This window comes from Bidens hawaiensis, unplaced genomic scaffold, assembly GCF_021521415.1.
Source record: "Bidens hawaiensis isolate Kalapana, Puna unplaced genomic scaffold, B.hawaiensis_p1.1 tig00017053_1, whole genome shotgun sequence".
Classification (NCBI taxonomy): Eukaryota; Viridiplantae; Streptophyta; class Magnoliopsida; order Asterales; family Asteraceae; genus Bidens; species Bidens hawaiensis.
In genome coordinates this window covers 89,009-110,554 of record NW_027492583.1, presented here as the reverse complement: position 1 = coordinate 110,554, position 21,546 = coordinate 89,009, and the positions used below count along the sequence as shown (strand labels likewise).

The following is a 21,546-nucleotide window of genomic DNA, read 5'->3' as shown; positions in this document are numbered from 1 at the left end:
GATTGTTGATGGTTTAGAGTTAGGTCATGAAATTTTACAGAGGTTTTAAACACATGAAAATATGAGTGCTGTTAATTTTTGGTCATTTTTGGATAAATGATGAATATTTGGTGAATTTAATGCTCGGTTTTGGCTAAAAATGGTGAAAAATAGTTAAATATCATGAAAAATTCTGGAAAACTGCAGATAAGCTTTTTATAACAAGTATAAGTTACACACAAAATTTTAGGTCAGTTGGAGAAGTCTAAGTAGGCTTTTCGGTTAAACGAGTTCTAGGGTTTTCTAGCTCGGTTTTAGTGAAAATGGCATGTAAAAAGGGATTTTGGTTCTGGAAAAATTACAGGGGACTATGTGGATGGCAGGGGACATCCAGGAAAAATTTGGGATTTTTCTAAGGTCGTTTGGTATTTACGACATATTTAGTGTTTAAATGGTGTTTAAAAATAGATAAATAAATTTTAAATATAAAAATTAATTCTGGAAATATTTTTATAAAACTCCCCACTGTCAAAAAGTGATTTGTGCAAAATTTCAAGATCCGAGATTAAACGGATAATTAATTGTGCAAAAACAAACTTTTAAAGCTTAAAATGCGTAAACCGGTGAAGTTCGCCTAAACGAGCTGACCGGTGTATAAAAACCCTAAAAATGAACTATTTTCATATAATTGAGTTAAACAAGTAAAAATGAATCATCCGAAAATAATTCGGATGATTTGAGTAATTTTAAACGATTTAACGGTTTCCGGTGCACTAAAGACGGAAACGGGTCCCGCGGCCAATCGGGGCGTCTAAACCGAGCTCAAATTTCACAACTTTAATTAAATTATCAGTCAACCACTACTTTCGGGTCGTGTGTGACCAAACTCATTTTTGAAACGTAAAAACGGATAACCGTGCTAGGCACGTAAAACGAGAAAAACGACTAATAGTAATTGTGACCATGGAACTCTAAACGATATCACAATCTGAGTCCGGAGAAGTGTTTCTGGGTTAACATTGCCCCCGGAATGGGTACATACTGGGTTAACAGTGTCCCCAGATGTACCGGTTAACACGGTTAAAGTTATATTAATAATGAATGTATAGTAACGATCGTAGGGATCATATTACAGATTGGACGTGTTAACTGATAATGATTGTTGTTACCTGCTTGCATGTGCTAAGGTGAGTTTCACGAGCCCCTTTTTCTGAACTGTTTTCGAATATTTTCTCGGGGCGGAAGCATGTTACTACTGAAATGTTTAAGTACATACTGAACGCATGGATTTGCGTGGATTTATATATATTTTATTGTACGGGAATCGTACGGAAATGTACTAAGATGGTAATTGTCTGAGTTGCTAACATTCTAAGGCCCCGGAACACGAGTGATTAACTGAAAGCCGGTAGAGTGTGGATAGTACTATTGGTCTGACAAACCCAACTGGTCCGGCATGGATTTGCTGATGTTTCCCAGCCAGTTGCACATGTCTATTTTGTTGTTGATATATATTTTGCTATGTAATGTTAGACATAGCGGTTTGGGGCAGGTCCGTGGGAGGGGGATATGCCACGGGGGTTGTGTGTGATAGTTAGAGGTTTCACTTGTGGGCTCAGCATAATTACATCGATAATATTATATTTTGATAATGATTTATCATGGTTTACTCGAATTGTGAAACTCACCAACTATTCGTAGTTGACACCGTTTTCTCACATGCTTTTCAGGTACGATTAAGATGAAGTGATTGCTTACGTGCTAAGTGCTTGATGTGTGTAAGATTTGCGTGCGGGACGTTAGGATACATTATAATAAATAGAATTATGTATCGTATGGCATGATGTGTGTATCACCTAGACGGTAATGAAATACGAGATAATGTAATTTGAAGTATATTAATGTATTCAGTTTTCTTTATAAACAATGTGGTTGATATCAGAGGTGTCTGTTGCATCCCGTTTACGTTTCCGCTGCGGTTACGGGGTGTTACAACAGAGAGCCTAGTGCGTGTGGAAGTGGGCCAATGAAACTACAGCCAATCAGGTGTCTGAGAAGCATTTCAAAACAAGTTTGTATAAGTTATCCAATAAGCTTATTTATGACAAAGTAAAATCGTAAACCGTAACAGGACAATATAAATGGTCTTACAGATGTGATAACTTCTTCAACTTCCCAATTTCTGGAGTAAGAGATCCTGCCAGACCCTTATTGTAAGACAGATCCCTACATGTAACAAACGCGATTCCCAAATCAAAATTTATGCATTTTCATGGGCTAATTGCTTTAAAAGGTACAAACTTAATTTGGTCTAGTTTCTATATATTAATCAACTTTCAAAAATAACTTTGGCCTGCAAAAATGACTTCTGACCATGTTGACTTTACACTTTGATGGTTTTTCTACTTAAAGTGTGTGGGTTAAGCAAAACAGAAATCAGACTAAAATTAGCCGAAAGTATAATTATAAGAAACACAGTAAACAACTATGGCAAGAAGATAAAGACAGGAAAAAGGTTTACAAGACGTACAACAATTGCAATTCAGATAATTGTCCAATGTCTCCAGAAAGAAATCCCATTAAGTTGATGTTTACTAAGGTTCTGAAAATATGAAGCAACAAAGTTAGACAGTTTCAGTAGTCAATCATTAATATGTGTGTGCGCGCGCGTGCATATATTTGTGTCTGCAAATGAGACCCTTTTAATAACTAGGAATCAAAGAAACCACTTTCTAGCCCTCGATCGTAAACCAGACATAAAGGAACGGATAGTCATGATCAACAGCGTTGAAGAGACGATTGTGTCATCTATCTTCGTGATCCAGCTAAAAAGTGGTTCATTTAGTTCCTAATTATTTAGTAGTTTTCATTTAAACTACCCTATCATTTTCTCTACATATCGGGAAGGCTCACATGGATGTTACACGTGAAGCGTTGCAGGAGATCCCATCCCATTTGTCCCCACAAGGGTCCGAGCCAACCCAACTGGGTGGCCTATTCTGCCAACTATCCATGATAGCTTGCAGATATACAACTGCACCAGAGACAGAGTGATATATGTTTATTACACTTTATGAACGAAAACATTGAACAACCGTAAAGAACTTACTATCCTGACTCTGACCGCATGCAAGCAATACATGATATATCAACGGTAGCACAAGTAACAGTTCAATTCTTATATTAATCATTTCTCAAAGGTGTTAGAAATCAAGGTGCTTTGAACCTCAACATTTATAAACAAGTGGTTTAATTATGGCCCCATGAACCCAACCACTTGCTGGTATACTTGTTCAAACTCTATTTATGACTAATGATGTATGACTTATATTAATTAGTTATATATAGAGACACTTAAAAACTAGTCAAACCAAAACACCTTGCAGTAAAGTAAACCTTCTTGCTATATATACTAAAATAGGGATAACATGTTCCACGTGTGATGTATTCCAAAATATAGCACCATTCCTGTTCGGGTTTGATAACGAGTTATATGAGCAGGATGACATGTGCTTAACTGGTTAGAAGATGATAACTAACTATATATATGTTTGACGTACCACCAAGTCCTACTGTTGTAACCTTCAAGGGAGAGAGCCATGGTAAAGGTCTAAGGATTTGAATCTTGCTTCAACATGTTTCCTACCATGACCTCTTGAATCTTGAAGAACGCCTGTCCTGTTGGTTAGCAGGTGTAGAGGTAGGGTATGAAACCCACCATGTGACAAAGTATAACAATAACTACATACGCTGGGCGGAACACTAGGCGCCAGGAAATCACTAACGCCGGGCGTAGTGCATGGCGCGAAGAGTGTAGTCCAATATAACTTTTCCTGGCACCTCGGGAATGGTAATACAAAGGTCCAACCAGCATGGGACAAAAAGATGGTAACCCACATAGGGATAAACACCAAACCAATGGGGATTGGACAACAAATAAAGGACGGTACAAACAATACAACCACGTCCTTGTCAAAAGGCCATGATGCCCACCAACTTCCACCAACCACCACGACCGCACGAATGGAGAATATTATTGGTGGAATACCTGACAAGGTGGTTGGTCACACTCTCTCTCCTCCGGCTATAAATACCAGTAAACCTCCAAATGGTAAAGGATATACTTTCTCCTACTATCACTATCAAATTATACATCATACTATCAAGTACTGATTCTCACGCCGGAGGGTGGTTACGAGAGAATCCCCCCCCCCCCTATTCCTCGTAATGAGCTCACGGTGTTCTGTTTTGCAGGTTACACTTGTCTGCGCCAAGAAGGTTTTATAACCCTAGTGGGAGCCTCGAGAGCATGGTTTGAAAGGTTGCCAGATGGCCAAATTACAAGTTGGGAAGACCTAGCAAAAAAGTTCACTCAACAGTTTAGCCAGCAACAGCGACACATCAGTGACCCAGCGGACATTTTGAATGTCATTAGAAAAGATAACGAAACGCTTGAAGATTTCATCACAAGATTTAACCAAGAAGGCCTGAACATCGGCGGCGTAAGTGAAGAACTTCTGCGGGCAGCCTTTCGCCAAAACGTAAAGTGTGACAATCTTATACGTAACCTTATGGGTAGAGATGGCATGCCACAGCGATGGGAAGATGTTATGACCGCAGCCAAAAGGTACGCGCGAATGGAAAAAAGTTTGGGAAAAGAACTGGCAAAGAATGACGCCAGAAACGACATTAATAGGGCCCTCTAGGGCAAAAGAATGTCCTCCGTATGGTCAAGGTTGAACAGCGATAGAGAACCCACATTCGATCCATCCAAAACAAGACAAAAAGGTCAGTCGAGTACGCCCCAAACGAACGCATCCAGTTGGACTCCGCTGACAAAAAGTCAAGCCCATATAATGTACAACGAAGGGAGCCAACTGAAGAAACCGACACCAGTTAAACAGGGGCCGGGCACAGATATGAAAAGTTATTGCGACTTTCATGAGCAACATGGCCATTCGACAAACCAGTGTATCAATTTTAAAGACGCGATCGAAGAATGCGTCAAAAATGGCAAATTGGATCACCTTGTTAGAAACATACGAGGAAAGTACAGACGCCCACCCCCAAGAGATGGTGGAAAACTGGTAAAGAAGATCAAAGATCTACACGCCAATATGATCTTAAGCAATGCTCAAAACAAGAAAAGAAAAACAGAATGGGCGCCATGAAAAGAAGAACAAGTCATTTCCCAAGAGTAAGAGGAGGGGCAAACAAGAAAGCACCCTTAGTGATCACAGCCTTGTTCGGTAACTACAGGACGCCGTGTTTCTTTGTTGACATGGGGGCAACGTCCAACATCATGTATCGCCAGTGTTTCGACCTGGTAGACGAAGAAGACAAACGTCGGTTGACAACATTTAACGCTCCAATCACGGGGTTCAACCAAAGTATTGCATACCCGCTGGGGCAGCTGACATTCCCAGTAGAACTAAGTGATGGGCTCCATTCGCGAACGGAAGACGTCGACTTCCTAGTAATGGAGACCCCCCACCCACAATATGATATAATCTTGGGAAGAGAAGCCATTGGTGATTTCAACGCTACCCCGTCGACAGCACATGGGATAGTAGGGGTACCAACCCCGACCGGGATAGCAATGATCCACGCCAACAGAGAGTGTTACACGGTGGACAGAAAAACACCGCCACAAAAGACGCTTAAACTCGGTAAAACCAAAGAAGTGAAAAAATGGATACTCAACAAAAAATTCCCAGAACAAAGCACAACCATTGGACCAACCATCTCCGAGGAAGCACGGGCGGCACTCAAAAGCCTGATGGTCAAGAACATTGATGTCTTCGCCTGGACTCCGGCGGATATGACGGGGGTCCCGAGAAGCAAAGCGGAACACGAGTTAAAGGTTAACCCAACCTTCGTTCCGGTGGTACAGAAGCGAAGAAAGATGGGACCGGAACAGGCAAAAGCCTGTGATGAACAAGTTCAGCAACTGATTGATGCGGGTATAATCAGAGAAATCCAGTACCAAACATGGGTAGCCAACCCAGTAATGCTACCCAAGGCAAATGGCCAATGGCGCATGTGTATAGACTTCAAAGATCTCAACAAAGCCTGTCCAATAGATTGTTATCCACTGCCAGAGATCGACCTTATAGTTGACGCACTGGTATCCTTTCAGTTCAAATGCTTTTTAGACGCGTACAAAGGGTACCACAAAATCCACATGGCACCAAAAGACCAAGACAAAACGGCGTTCAGAACGAACATCGGAACATATTGTTACAAAATGATGCCATTGGCCTCAAGAACGCCGGGTCTACTTACCAAAGGCTGATGGACAAAGAATTCAAACCTCATATTGGAAGAAATTTGGAAGTCTACATGGACGATTTGGTCATCAAAGGCAAGACGGAAGGAGCCATGTTAAAGGATATAGAGGAGACCTTCGAAACTAAGGTCAATTAGCATGAAGCTTAACCCAGAAAAATGCTCCTTCGGCATGGAGGAAGGAAAATTCCTGGGAGTATTCGTGACGAATGGTGGCTTCAAAGCCAACCCAGAAAAATTGGAAGCCGTACAGAAAATTCCGTCGCCAAAATCGGTCAAACAAGTGCAAACGCTTAACGGCCGATTGGTCGCATTGAATAGATTTTTATCTAGTCATGCGGAAAGATCATTCCCGTTCGTCTCAACCTTGAGAAACTGCCTCAAGAAATCTCAATTCAGATGGACGAAGAAGCAGAAACGGTGTTCCAAGAAATTAAGTCACGCTTAGAAGAATTACAAACACTTACAGCCCCTAAAGCCGGGGAACCGTTAATAGTGTACTTAGCAGCATCAGAAAGAACAGTCAGCGCAGTCTTGATGGTGGAAAGAAATGGTGTTCAAACGCCCATTTATTACATAAGCCGCACCCTGGCAGACGCAGAAACAAAATACTCCACCTTGGAAAAGTTTCTCCTATCCTCAGTCCAGACAGCGCGACGATTGAGAAGATACTTCCAAGGCCATCCAATACATGTTCTCACCAACTTTCGCTTACAAAATGTGCTAAGCAAGCCAGAATTGTCTGGAAGGCTCGCAAAATGGGCAATAGAATTGGGAGAACACGCCATCGAATATAAACCAAGGCCAGCAATCAAGGGCCAGGTTTTGGCCGACTTCATAGCAGAAATCCCTCAAGAAAAGGAGGAAGAATGTAAAAGAGAGATCGAAACCCCTGTAGATCAAACGAAAGATGAAGTCTGGAAGATGTTCACAGACGGAGCTTCCAACGATGAAGGCGCTGGAGCGGGCCTAAAGATAACCAACCCAGAAGAGCAACACTTCACGTATGCATTACGCCTAGAGTTCAAAAGTACAAACAATGAGGCGGAGTACGAAGCATTGTTGGCAGGGTTGAGAATCGCTAAAAAACTAGGGCACGCCACTTGGAAGCACATGTGGATTCCATGTTAGTGGCAAATCAAATTGAAGGATCGTACGATGCAAAAGACGATAAGATGGCATCATACCTAGCGCAAGCTAAAACGCTAATGGCAACTTTTGCCACATGCAAGGTGAAACACATCAAGAGAAGTGAGAACAAACAGGATGACGCCTTAAGCAAACTTGCAGCCGTTGGTTTTGAACACGTAACGAAAGACGTCCACGTCGAAGTCCTAGCAACACCTTCAATAATGAACAAAGAAATTCTCGTTTGTTCAGAAGCAGAAAACACTTGGATGACACCAATCATCAACTACCTCGCAAGAGGTACTTTGCCAGAAAAGAAAGCAGAAGCGCGGAAGATCCTCCACAAAGCATTGAATTACACAATCCAAGGAGACATTCCTTATAGGCGATCGTACTTGGGTCCACTTCTCAGATGCGTGGACCCGTAAGACGCAAATTATCTGCTTAGAGAAGTTCATGAGGGAATATGTGGCGTACACGCAGGACCAAGAATGGTGGTCGCAAAAATCATGAATACAGGATATTATTGGCCAGGCATGCATGTTGACGCCGAGAAAGAATTGTGAATACAGGATATTATTGGCCAGGCATGCATGTTGACGCCGAGAAAGAATTGAGAAAATGCAGCGCTTGTCAACGCCACGCGCCAAACACCATGCGCCCGAAAAATGCCATGATACCGGTAACAGCTTCTTGGCCATTCCAGAAATGGGCGATTGATATAACTGGACCATTTCCAGAGGAACCGGGCCGGGTGAAATTTTTGATTGTGGCGATAGATTACTTCACAAAGTGGATCGAAGCAAAGCCGGTCGCAACAATCAACGCAACCAGCATCAAAAAGTTTATTTGGGAATTCATAATCATTTTGGATTACTCATGAATTTGGTCAGTGACAAAGGAACGCAGTTTGCTGACCAACATATCCAAAAATGGTTAAAAGAGCTAAATGTCACGCAGACATTCACCTCTGTTGCTCATCCACAAGGGAATGGCGAGGTGGAACGCGGCAACAGAACAATTATAGGCTGAATCAAGAAAAGGTTGGCAAACCACAGATCAGGATGGGTCGATCAACTACCTCATGTACTATGGGCCACAAGAACGCACAAAAACACAAGTAATGCAGAAACGTCGTTCAGCCTAACGTATGGTACTAAAGCAATGATCCCCGCCGAAGTTGGCGTTCCTTCTCCAAGAGTCACATCACAAAATGACAACGATGCGGAAAGGCGGTTAGACTTAATGCTTCTCGAAGAACGTCGAGAGTTGGCCGCAATACGAGAACAAAATTACAAGCCCCGGCTAAAAAAGTATTATAACACCAAAGTAAAGATATGTGAGTTCATCGCCGGAGATTACGTCCTTCGCAACAACGAGGCATCAAGAGCGCATGCACAAGGCAAATTGGCGCCGTCTTGGGAAGGCCCATATCAAATTAACAAAGTGTTGGGGAAAGGCGCCTACACGCTGATGCATCTCGATGGTTCAGCGATTCCTAGAACATGGAACGCAGCACAATTGCGAAGGTGTTATATGTAAATCGATTTCAATTGTAAAAACAGGCCAAGGGTCGAATTTGAATGGAAACGATACTCCGCATTTCACAAAATAAGCATTCATTTCATTTATATACAAGAAATTACAAGCGAGCACTTATGCCCGCACACACAAAAAAAACAACAAAAATACAAGCCAAGATGATATCGCCTAATCTACATCGTTGACACTCTTCCTGGAGTCAACGGCAGCGCTATCTTCTTGACTACCAGCAGGAGCGGAGGAAAGTCCAGCTTGTGAAGGTTCAAGCAAATTCCTCAATAGCTGCACGCCATTTTCTTCCTTAGCATCATCAACAACTTGCGAAAGAATAGGAAACGTAAGAGAATCATATTCCGTCTCGGCGGCAGTATACTCCTTATCCACATCAACAGCGTGAAGAGCGTAGGCCTCAAGCGGAAGGTTCTCACGCAAATGCGTAAGGGCTTCCTAAAAACCAGCCTTGTGGCCAAGCTATTGGGAAGCATTGACAAGGACTCCAACGCAACGCGTCAAATCATCATCGCTAATGATACATTGGGCAACCTACATAAAAGATAAGCGTTAGTAGGATAAATAAAAAAAAAAAGAAGAAGAAGAGAAGAGCATTAGGGGATACCTTGCGAATAGCATGCTTCAACAACCAATCGCGGTCGGCAGCAGCGGCAGCAAGCTCAGAAGTCAAAACTTTAATGGATTCCTCATTAGAAGCCAACGTGTCAGCTAGCTTGCAAGCATCCGCCTTCCTCAATGCAGCTTCCGCCTCCAACTCTTCAATTCGCTTGCGGAACATAGTGTTTTCATTCTCGAGTCGGGAGGAAGCCTCCTTCGCAGCAAGAGTGCGACTGCGTGCGTCTGCAAGATCAGCATTAGACTTCTTGCACGCAGTCTCAAACTCCTTATAACGGGCGGAACGCTCGCGGGCGGACTCCTCAAGATCAGCCTCGGCCTTTGCCAGTTTCGCCTCCACTGCACTTAACGCTTGGCGATGATCAGACGACTCGTTACCGGCTCTCCAAACGCCAGCCTCAGCATCCTTCACCATTTGTTCCATCTCTATCATGCGAGCACCGGCATCAATTTTGTCCTCGTGAAGAGCACGGTTCTCGCGCAGCAACTCCAAAAAGCAAGAGAAAGCCTGGACTTGGTGAAAAGCGGCGTCGGAATATAAAGTGCCGCGAGGCTGGATCTTACGAGCAATGCGCTCACCTGGAGGAACAGCATACTCCAAAAATTTGAAGCAAGTGGCAGGATCCTCAAAATTAGCGCCACAATTAACGTTCCAGCGAGGGCGGAAAAGCTGGCTCGCCTCCATGGAATCGCGGGGGTCCATATCCACATCAAGATCACCCCCACTCAAACATCCGCTAAACCCGCCACTGCTACTGCCTTGGAGTTCAAAAAATTTACCTTGTACCGTCGCGCCAAGTTGAAAAGGGGGCAGGGGCACAACCTCATCACCATCAAGAATAAAACCCTTGTCAGGTGAAGACTGTCTTGATTTCAAAAAATCAGCAACAAAAAAGCTTGTTGATTCAAGACTAACCTTAGGCGATTCGTCCACAATCGCCTTCATCGGTTGAGCAGACGAAGCTGGTAGAGAGACAACTGGAATTGACCCAGTCGACGCACGAACAGTCGTCACAATGGTTTCGGCCTCAGACGGGCCAACCACACCCGTCGTCATTGGCAAACTCAGCATTTGTACAGTAGGTCCGGCCTCCGACAAGCTGCCAACACTTGTCATCATCGGCAAACTGGCAAATAGGGCCGCAGAGATGAAGCAACGCCAGAAGTGGCGGGAGAAACAGTCGACGAAGAAATCGCCAACACGCCTAAAATGAACAAAAACTATTTTAGAAGCAAGTCAAGTTTAATCGAAAGAAAGAGTTGTAAAAATCATACATGACGATTTAACAAGACTACGCTTGACAAACCCGCCAAGACGAGGTTTCTTGAAGACGCGGGGCATCTCTTCATCATCTTCATTAATCACAGGGGTGGGACCAAAATGGTGTGGAACAGTGAACGCCCCACCCACTGAAGAGGAGGAAGAGGAAGATGGACCGGTAGATACGAAATTCGTATCCACAACGGTTCCAGAAGCTGCAGCTGCAGAAACCACATCAATCGCCACCAAAATTGGAGCGACAACTGTTGTAGCCAGCGCAGACACAACAACCACAAGCTGTGAAACTGTTGGCGAGGAGAAGCCAACAGAAACCTGTGCGGAGGTGGTTGGGGAAATGAACAATACAGGTGATCGCCCCATAGGAAGAGGAAACACAAAGTTTCGAGCAGTCCGAGCAAGGATTGACTCCTCACGGGGACCTAACTCCCTCCGCCCCAGCATTTTGACGCCCTCAGGCGCAGGCTGCAAGAGGAGCATGCGGTCGTCCACCTCTGAAAGAAAAACAAGTTAAAACATCGCAAAAACAAAACACACTTCGGAGCAAAAAATAAAAACGACGCTAACCTTGACCACCCTTAAGAATAATAGGCACAAACGCCGCATCATCCCAAATGCGGCTCATGCCGAACAACACCAACGCGCGCTCCGAATAATGACGGAGTGGAGAGAGGCTGGCCTGCAAAGTGTTAAGCCAATTGGAACCGGTATAAGGAGCCACTTTCGGCTCAGGAAGCTTTTTTACATCCGTAAAGAACATAGGATGTGGAACCACGCGCGCGGAGACATAGAAGAACACACTCTTCCACTCATGCAAACTCGATGGTGCATCTAAGGCGATAGCCTTGGCACCGGGGCGAGTATGCAAGTTGTACCACCCATGGGTAAAACGCCACCGGTAGAAAGCAGATAACCTGTCAGCCATCGGAGTAATACCGAGGCAATGACAGGTATATTCGAAATGGCGAAGACGAGCCATCCCGAATGGATGAATCTGGCTGAGATGCAGCCCAAACACACCCAGAACGTCCACTAAAAACCGGGTAAGGGGCAACCGTAAGTTGCCCAAAAAGAAGTACCCCCGGTACACGGCAATCTTGTCGGTGGGAGCCTCACGAGCTATCTTGCCGGAGGCAGGCAACTCAGGCTCATACTCAGGGCCGATGTTATAGACCCTGACCACATTGTTGAAGTCGTCGGCAGACATATGACAACCGACGAACTCCATGGTATTATTCTTCTTAGTCTTGGAGGTTTGTGAAGATTCAGCCATAAAATAAAGAAGGCTTGGAGGAAGGAAAACGGTGAGAAATGATGCTTAAATGGTGTAACCTCCCCCTATTTATACTAATCGCAGTTAATGAGGGAGGGGGGATACAAAAAGGATAATTAACGCGTGGCCCAATAAGAAAACACCACGATCACAGGATGGAAGAGGATATGTGTTACAACTGGGCGCGTCACCGGGATTCTCGCCCATTCGCCTGACACAGGCAGAAAGCCTGCAGAGCAGAGCAACCGTCGTCAAACTGTCACGTCTAGCAGTCGTTTCACTGACTTGCATTTAATTCACTCATCCACGCCAAATCACACGTCATCCATATAAAAGGAAGCAAAAATGATAAGTGTTGGCCAAAATAGGCCACGCCAGGGAAAGATTTAAGATAAATCACCCGCCAAAACAGGCTCCACCAGGGAGTGATTTAAGATAAATCACCCGCCAAAATAGGCTCCACCAGGGAATGATTTGAGATAAATCACCCGCCAAAACAGGCTCCGCCAGGGAATGATTTAAGATAAATCACCCGCCAAAATGGGCTCCGCCAGGGAATGATTTAAGATAAATCACCCGCCAAAACGGGCTCCGCCAGGGAATGATTTAAGATAAATCACCCGCCAAAACGGGCTCCGCCAGGGAATGATTTAAGATAAATCACCGGCCAAAACAGGCTCCGCAAGGGAATGATTTAAGATAAAACACCCGCCAAAACGGGCTCCGCCAGGGAATGATTTAAGATAAATCACCCGCCAAAACAGGCTCCGCAAGGGAATGATTTAAGATAAATCACCCGCCAAAATAGGCCCCGCCAGGGAATGATTTAAGATAAATCACCCGCCAAAAAAGGCCACGCCAGGAAATGATTTAAGATAAATCACCCGCCAAAACGGGCTCCGCCAGGGAATGATTTAAGATAAATCACCCGCCAAAACAGGCTCCGCTAGTGAATGAGTTAAGATAAAACACCTGCCAAAACGGGCTTCGCCAGGGAATGATTTAAGATAAATCACCCGCCAAAACAGGCTCCGCAAGGGAATGATTTAAGATAAATCACCCGCCAAAATAGGCCCCGTCAGGGAATGATTTAAGATAAAACACCCGCCAAAACGGGCTCCATCAGAGAGTGATTTAAGATAAATCACCCGCCAAAATAGGCTCCGCCAGGGAACGATTTAAGATAAATCACCCGCCAAAACAGGCTCCGCCTTGGGATGATTTAAAATAAATCACCTGCCAGAATAGGCTGCGACACGGGATGACTTAACATGAATCAATCGCCAACCTGCGCTTACGATTAATGAAGTCACCCGCCCAATACGTGGAATTATCCACGAAAATAAACCAAACCAACAAGGAACATCAGCAAAAACCAAAAGCCCATGATAAGTCCACAGCCCCCACTTCTTGAAAGAAGGGCGACTATGGACTAGGGGGACTTGTAGAGGTAGGGTATGAAACCAACCATGTGACAAAGTATAACAATAACTACATACGCTGGGCGGAACACTGGGCGTCAGGAAATCACTAACGTCGGGCGTAGTGAATGGCGTGAAGAGTGTAGTCCAATATAACTTTTCCTGGCACCTCGAGAATGGTAATACAAAGGTCCCACCAGCATGGGACAAAAAGATGGTAACCCACATAGGGATAAACACCAAACCAATGGGGATTGGACAACACATAAAGGACGGTACAAACAGTACAACCACGTCCTTGTCAAAAGGCCATGATGCCCACCAACTTCCACCAACCACCACGACCGCACGAATGGAGAATATTATTGGTGGAATACCTTACAAGGTGGTTGGTCACACTCTCTCTCCTCCGGCTATAAATACCAGTAAACCTCCAAATGGTAAAGGATATACTTTCTCCTACTATCACTATCAAATTATACATCATACTATCAAGTACTGATTCTCACGCCGGATGGTGGTTACGAGAGAATCCCCCCCCCCCCCTCCTCGTAACGAGCTCACGTGTTCTGTTTTGCAGGTTACACTTGCCTGCGCCAAGAAGGTTTTATAACCCCTCGTGTAGAATACTTAACCATTACCCTCGGACTAACGTGTTAGACCTTGAGGGGTGGATTCGTGTTTCTTCAGCAGGATATTGGGTGGTCCTATGAGTATGGGTGTAAACAAGTCAAGTTGCTTGTGAGCTCGCTAAAAGCTTTAATCGAGTCGAGCTCGAGGCTAAAAATAAGAGTAAACATGCCTCAAGTGAGACTAGAACCCATAACCATTTGGTTTGGAGTAATACTCCTTTGCCACTAGGCCAAACTAGTAGTTAAGTAATTGAGTTTAACATTAAATACATATTGTATTTAATAAAAATACATATATTATTTTTTTTTTTAAAATTTCGGGCCTAGCGGGGTGTCGGGCCTGTGGTCGTCGACTACTCTGCCACCCCTATGGGCCGGCCCTGAAAGTATGTTTGGGAGGTTACGACGGTTGAAAGTGATCGAAATTGGAATAGCATTTGGTTGTTTAATAAATATAAACGAGTTGATGTAAGCTTAAAAAACTAGTCATGAGTCAAAGCTTGAAGTTTAGATCTAGTTAGTTAAACCAGGGACTCATTTACTCTGCTGCCTGATCAAGTAACGGGTTAATTGTTAAGATGAGACTAGACTAGACTAGACTAGACTAGACTAGTTGCCAAATATATCATTTTCTTCACATTGCCACATATGAATATGAAATTCAATCAACTGCCAAAACTCTGGGCAGATCACAAGAGTTTACGACACGGTAAGATTTCATTTTCTGCACATTTAATTATTAATGGTGGGATTTGACTAAATCATACATAGGGTTAGATGTCTACATTCCAATTATTAATTACCAAAGAAAATTGAAAATGGAAACAGTAAGAGGATAAGGTACGCTTGATTCTCATGGATTAACCACCTAGAGATACACAAACTGGTTTCAAACTCAAAACCGGTAAGGTTTGGTCACTAAAAGTCAAAACCGGTTTTTAATCGGTTTTGGTTCGGGTTCGGTTAACCAGTTTGAAACCGGTTGTGATTAAGAAAATTACAAAGCTGTTTCGAACTTATTGTTGCAGTTGGTTTCAAACTGGTTTCTACATAATCGCTTTCAATCTGGTTTGGTTTCGGTTTGATTTTCAAATCGGTTCGATTAACCGGTTTATTTGCCCACCTCCATAACCACCAAAGGCTTCTTTAGCTTTGCCGCTCATTTGTGATATCGGATTTTATTAATCCTATATTTCACACTTTGGCTAGTAATAATTTCAATCTAAGAAATTCTCCATGACAGTCCCTACATGTAAACTATTTTCATCCACTAATCCTTATTTAAATGAGGTCTAACGTCATTAGTTTTTTGTGACGTGGCAGATGATGTGGACGCCTACGTGTAAAAAAATGTCAATTAACTATATAATTGTTGTAAATGTAGTCTCAATGAAATATAACAACAAATAATGTCAACTATATAATTGTTGTAAATGTAAGATGACCTTGTATTACATTGTATGATAAGTATATATATTGTTAAATTAGTATTTTAATTATTTATTAAATATTTAATTTTAATTAATTACTCGTGTAATACGCGGTCTCAAGCTAGTTAGTCTAAATAACTCGTTGCTTTTTAAGACCTTTTTTATTTGATTGGTCGAGACATTTAAATCTTTAGGACCAGCGCTACTAACAACATTTAGAATATTATTTATGAACATAATATGTAGTTTATAGAAGGGACCGAACAAATACTCACATATAAACCTTACTCGGTGTTATTTGGTGCCGCCACGTAAAGCGTCACTTGACTCACTAGGAGGCTTGCGTAACTCTATTATTAATAAAAAAAACTGATTGGTCGTAAAACGGTTACTATTTGAGACATCTATGCATTGCACTCGAAGCAAGTGTATGCGTAAGGAAGCAATCACTTGTACCTGCCACCAAATGTAAGGATTAAGTTATAAGAATCATCCCTCAACTATTTATCATTAGCAATTTAGGTCCAAACATTTAGTTCGTTACATTTCTTGTTTTATCTACCACTAAACTTTAAAAACCGTACACTTTCGATATTTTTATCATACATATCGTGGATATTTTCGAGTAGGCAGCATCTCATTAAAGCATAACTCAAATCTCATTTATTTCGCACTGCTAGATCCTATTCTAAAAGAGTTTTTCTGGCATCCAAGTTTTATGGACCAAAACAATAAAATTATTTTTTCTATGAACAGTCTAGATGCGCCTAAAATAGGGAGACAAGACTTATACATATTTCCTGACTAAACACTTATATTTATAAATTTATAAAAATGTACAACAACCTAAAATTATATTTTCCAAAACTCGATTCATTAGGTAGACAATCCGAATTGGGCTTATAATATCTACCTGATGTACGTCTTCTTGCAACAAACTACCGCTAATAAAAAAAACCGGAAATTTAGTGACAAAGACAAGGGACTTTTCCAACTATTCTTTAATAGTATAGGGGGTGAAACAAACACATGTTGTAAGCTAAAATGTCCTCATCTCCAAGTCGACTCACCACCCAATTTCCTACACTTTTCATCAAGAAAACATTTAAGTAACATGCACACTTGGAACCATAATATACACAAACAGCCTTTGATCCATTTCACAATATTTCAAACATGTTTGGGAGAGATCCATGGGGTGGGTCATTGGAAATGAACAATGCGGATGCACCGGACCATGATGACCGGAGCAGGAACTTGAATGACTTTGATAAGGCCGCAGTGTCGCGGCCTTTAGACGAGACCCAACAGAGCTGGCTGTTGGGTCCCAAAGAACAGAAAAAGAAGAAGTATGTTGATCTTGGTTGTGTTATTATTAGCCGTAAGATCTTTGTTTGGACGGTTGGATTTGTAGTAGCAGCAGGATTTATCGCTGGATTCGTTGCATTGATTGTCAACACTGTTCCTAGGCATCACAAACACCACCCTCCTCCGGATAATTACACTATTGCCCTTCAGAAAGCTCTCATGTTCTTCAATGCACAAAAATGTAAGTTTTGTTACTGTGTTCTTTTCTTATTATATTTCCATAAAATTTGATAATGTGTAACAAAAATGCCGTTAATTATTCGAATCGGACTTGTAGAAATCAATTTATAAAACGAAGTGAATTTTCGAATATGGTTAACGTCTAACATGTTGAAATCGAATTCTGAATTGCCGTTGTGAGTTTCGAACATATTTGATCCGAATATGTTATATTCATATATAAATATACAAGTTTTTTTTATGTATTTCGTATGCTTATATAATTTATTTTTTTTGTTAATATTTTTTTCATAATTCAGGTAATTCGAATAAAGCTTAAATAAAATTTTCGAAACAGGCTATCTTCTTGAATTACGTTTCTAAATTTTTGAATTCGATTTATTGATCAAAAGTACTTGAAAACCGACGTCTATTAATAAATACTCATCAAATGCTCACATTTGTTAAAGACTATAAAAGATCTTATTCAAGAACGGATTGATATACCTCACCAAAATGTAAACAATGAATTTGCATTAAATAACTCTCAATCTTATAACAAGAAAAATAAAACTCTAAAACTGATTACAAACTCATCTAACAACAATCACAACTTTGATTAGATTATATAGACTGTGACTCGGTACAATTAAGTCAGACACTAATCTTTAGAGACTAAATTAGGTTCTTGTTTGCACACTTATATGACATTTCAGATTATTATTATCTTGTTATCTATGTTTTATACATGCAGCTGGAAAACTCCCAAAACATAACAATGTTTCATGGAGGGGTAACTCATGCTTGAATGATGGCAAGGACGATAAGTCCGGTGCAGTTTTGAAAGATCTAGTGGGCGGGTATTATGACGCTGGGGACACGATCAAGTTCCATTTCCCGAAAGCCTTTGCCATGACCATGCTAAGTTGGAGTGTGATCGAATACAAAGCAAAATATGAAGCTGCTGGTGAGCTCGATCATGTTAAAGAGATTATCAAATGGGGAACTGATTATTTCCTCAAAACGTTCAATTCTTCGGCTGATACGATCAACCAAATCGTTTCTCAGGTGGCATGTTGTATCTTTAGTATGTCTTTTAGTTTAATGTTTAGATAAACAAATCTAAACAATTTATGTTGTAGGTTGGGAAAGGTGATACATCAGGAGGAACAAGTGATCCCAATGATCATAGTTGTTGGATGAGACCCGAAGACATTGACTACCCTCGGCCTGTTACCGAATGCTCTAGCTGCTCGGACCTAGCTGCTGAAATGGCAGCCGCTTTAGCTTCTGCATCTATTGTTTTCAAAGACAATAAGTCATACTCAAAGAAGCTTGTTAAAGGGGCTGCCACTCTGTGGCAGTTTGCTAGAGATCAACGCGGAATGTATAGTGGTGGTGGAGCCGATGCTGCAACGTTTTATAATTCGAGTATGTACTGGGATGAGTTTGTGTGGGGTGGTACTTGGATGTATTATGCCACCGGGAATCAGTCGTATCTTTACATTTCTAGCCACCCAAAACTTGCTAAGCATGCTGGCGCGTTTTGGGGTGGGCCCGACTATGGTGTTCTTAGCTGGGATAATAAGCTTACTGGAGCTCAAGTAAGTTGATTAAAACTCATTTGATTATGTATAATATGCCTAGCTTTACCTGGTTGGGTTTATGGGTGCTAAATAGGTCGTGTTCGTGGAAGGACAGTTACAACCTAACACACCTGAAATTTGACACGAATCCTAACACGACACGGACCTGACAATCGTGCCAGACATGTGGACTCAAAAACGACACAAACAGGACCTTGTTTACCCCCCTCCCCCCCCCCCCCCCCCCTTTTATTTTTTTTATTTTACACATATTGCTATTTCATATTTACATTTTTACAACAAAAAAGTACATTTTTTTAAAACATTTGCATTTTAATAATAAAACCTTATAGTAAACCCAAACTCAAGAATTTCGTGTTAGGTTTGTGTAGTGTCAAAAATTCGCATCCCTAGTTGGGGTGTTACAGTTGCGGCGGTATTAAAACTCAGGCTCTTTCTTAACCTTTGAACTAAATTTGTTATTGATTATTCATTGCTTATTGATAATCTGTTTTGTTATATTTTTAGGTCCTACTAACGCGGTTGAGGTTGTTTCTGAGCCCGGGTTATCCATATGAGGAAACATTACAAACATATCATAACCAGACAAGCATTGTCATGTGCTCATACTTGCCATACTTTTCAAGTTTCAACAGAACAAAAGGTAATGTGGTGACTAACTTCACTTTTCATAGCATCATACTGATGGTGATGGTGATGGTGATGGTGATTATTGCTTGTTGCATTGCAGGTGGGTTGATCCAGTTAAATCACGGGAGACCGCAGCCACTTCAGTATGTTGTAAATGCAGCTTTCTTAGCTACCCTCTACAGCGACTATCTCGATGCTGCAGATACGCCTGGATGGTATTGTGGGCCCAATTTCTACTCAACCAACGAGCTACGCAAGTTTGCAAAGACTCAGGTACATGTTACAGCTAGCAATGGCAAAATGGGCGGGTTGGTTATACAATTTTGGTCAAAATGGGTAACTTTTAGTACCATGGTTAGATTGGGTCGGGTTGATAAAAAACATTCGTATGTACTAACGTGATGTCTTGTTGGTATGATAGATTGACTATATCCTTGGAAAGAACCCGAAAAAGATGAGCTATGTAGTCGGTTTTGGCAACCATTATCCGAAGCAAGTCCATCACAGGGGTGCATCTATCCCCAAGAACAGAATCAAGTACAGCTGCACAGGCGGGTTTAAGTGGAGAGATGCTAAAAGCCCGAACACGAACACTATAGTAGGTGCTATGGTTGCTGGGCCGGACAGACACGATGGTTTCCATGATGTGCGTACAAACTACAATTACACAGAACCGACTCTTGCTGGAAACGCTGGTTTAGTTGTGGCTCTAGTGGCCCTTTCGGGTGACCGAACAACAAAGATTGATCAAAAAACTATGTTTTCAGCAGTGCCACCAATGTATCCGAATCCACCACCACCACCGGCTCCTTGGAAGCCTTGAGAACACTGATTCGGCCCGTGATTGTTGTTTCTTCCTAATGTTGTTTTGACTTGCAGTGACCAAGATTTTGCTAGGAGAAAGCTGGCATGTGGGGGTACCTGGTGATTTACTTATGAAAGTGAATTATACATGTATAGTTAGTATGTTTGTTTTGGCATGTAAACAATTATTAAGTGTATGTAGAGTTTGATACAATATTGGTTTTCAAATGAAATCTTTTTTGCTTCTCTTTGCTTCCAAATGTGACTTTCCTGTGTGTTATCAACATAAACATAGTTTATTATTTGATAATTAAAATAAGAGAAATTTATGCAAATGAAGAGGTGGAGGAGAGTATATATATGGTAATATAAAAGTGTAACATAAGTCTAGATTTAAGTTGCGTTAGAAAACCTGGTCCAATACCCACCTACTCACAATTCGTCGTCGACTTTCACCACAAATGAAGAAGAGTGATATCCCCTGCTCGGAGAATCCATGGCTTTCACCTTCAATCCAACAACACTTCGATGTTCATGATGGGTTTGAGGAGATTTATACCAATCCAATTGGGGATGCCATTCAAGGTGGTTAAACTAAATTAATACTAAAACAACCTTGAATCTATGGGTATGTCTTTATTTTATAAAACCACAAATGAGGTGCTCAAGGTCGTTGGATAAACGCCTTGAGGTGGTGCTTCATGCATATGTGCTGAAAACCGAACCAAAACAGATCCATGCACGCCCCTGAAAGGATATGAAAGTTTAATGGTTTACTTGATTAAAAGGTTGATGAGAATTGAGAAAAGGGGGGCAGTGGAAGTGGTTATGGGGCTGCATAGGAGTGTCCATTGCGATTGGAGCTTCAGTCATAGTTTACGCGTTGGAAAATGTTAGTGATACATACACAGCCAGAAGCTGCTTATGATTAGGAGTCGTGTTACTTGTTTAGATGAATGATCTCAAATAATACACATTGATAACAGGTTGGTTTTATGCCCCCACAAGGTTTATTATTTTGGAGGTAATGAATCAACATAACATTTTTGCTACTGGTTATAGAAGTTGATTCGGGTTAGTCTGCTTCTTCAAGAGATTACTTATAACCAACGGATTTAGTGAAATCTTGTCACATGCTTTATTTATGTCACATTGCATGTAAGAATCGCATTCTTTTTGTATGATTTGTCACAAGTATTAACTCGTTATCTGTTAAAACAAACGTGCAGCCCGACAGCCATATTTTCTTCCATTTTTCAATGCGCTCTGACCAAGTTCCGGTTAAGTCATGGCCAGTTTTTGGTCTGAACTGACTAAAAACAGGCAGACAGAACAGTATTAAAATGTATAAACATGATTGTAAGAATGTATGCATTAGT

General features: G+C 41.8%; 4 protein-coding genes across 4 annotated transcripts; 3 read left to right on the top strand and 1 right to left on the bottom strand.

Moving 5' to 3' along the window:
• Nucleotides 1-1,968: 1,968 nt before the first annotated feature.
• On the bottom strand, nt 1,969-3,161 carry LOC143552954 (leucine-rich repeat receptor protein kinase HPCA1-like). The gene is made up of 5 exons (XM_077043048.1): nt 3,089-3,161; nt 2,893-3,013; nt 2,510-2,581; nt 2,131-2,205; nt 1,969-2,029 (listed from the first exon to the last, which is right to left on the bottom strand). Exons 2-5 carry the CDS (start codon nt 2,991-2,993, stop codon nt 1,969-1,971), a joined length of 309 nt encoding a protein of 102 aa, XP_076899163.1. The 5' UTR covers nt 2,994-3,013; nt 3,089-3,161.
• A 4,281-nt stretch (nt 3,162-7,442) lies between these two features.
• On the top strand, nt 7,443-7,823 carry LOC143552953 (uncharacterized). Its single transcript, XM_077043047.1, has one exon. It carries the CDS (start codon nt 7,443-7,445, stop codon nt 7,821-7,823), a length of 381 nt encoding a protein of 126 aa, XP_076899162.1.
• Nucleotides 7,824-8,559: 736 nt separating this feature from the next.
• Nucleotides 8,560-8,937, top strand: LOC143552952 (uncharacterized). The gene has a single exon (XM_077043045.1). It carries the CDS (start codon nt 8,560-8,562, stop codon nt 8,935-8,937), a length of 378 nt encoding a protein of 125 aa, XP_076899160.1.
• Nucleotides 8,938-16,742: 7,805 nt separating this feature from the next.
• LOC143552945 (endoglucanase 25-like) lies at nt 16,743-20,309 on the top strand. Its single transcript, XM_077043043.1, has 6 exons — nt 16,743-17,148; nt 17,881-18,194; nt 18,269-18,730; nt 19,241-19,376; nt 19,464-19,636; nt 19,785-20,309. The coding sequence occupies exons 1-6, from the start codon at nt 16,776-16,778 to the stop codon at nt 20,184-20,186; spliced, it is 1,860 nt and encodes a 619-aa protein (XP_076899158.1). The 5' UTR covers nt 16,743-16,775; the 3' UTR covers nt 20,187-20,309.
• The last annotated feature ends 1,237 nt before the right edge of the window (nt 20,310-21,546 follow it).

What these genes read in the sequence shown, in the direction of transcription:
- LOC143552954 (XM_077043048.1), bottom strand. Translation starts at nt 2,993, where the DNA reads ATGGATAGTTGGCAGAATAGGCCACCCAGTTGGGTTGGCTCGGACCCT. An exon ending in GCTTCACGTGTAACATCCAT is followed by an intron (nt 2,582 to 2,892) that starts GTGAGCCTTCCC and finishes TCATATTTTCAG; the next exon opens with AACCTTAGTAAACATCAACT. An exon ending in TTATCTGAATTGCAATTGTT is followed by an intron (nt 2,206 to 2,509) that starts GTACGTCTTGTA and finishes TGTTACATGTAG; the next exon opens with GGATCTGTCTTACAATAAGG.
- LOC143552953 (XM_077043047.1), top strand. Translation starts at nt 7,443, where the DNA reads ATGGCATCATACCTAGCGCAAGCTAAAACGCTAATGGCAACTTTTGCC.
- LOC143552952 (XM_077043045.1), top strand. Translation starts at nt 8,560, where the DNA reads ATGATCCCCGCCGAAGTTGGCGTTCCTTCTCCAAGAGTCACATCACAA.
- LOC143552945 (XM_077043043.1), top strand. Translation starts at nt 16,776, where the DNA reads ATGTTTGGGAGAGATCCATGGGGTGGGTCATTGGAAATGAACAATGCG. An exon ending in ATAAGCTTACTGGAGCTCAA is followed by an intron (nt 18,731 to 19,240) that starts GTAAGTTGATTA and finishes TTATATTTTTAG; the next exon opens with GTCCTACTAACGCGGTTGAG. An exon ending in GCAAGTTTGCAAAGACTCAG is followed by an intron (nt 19,637 to 19,784) that starts GTACATGTTACA and finishes TTGGTATGATAG; the next exon opens with ATTGACTATATCCTTGGAAA.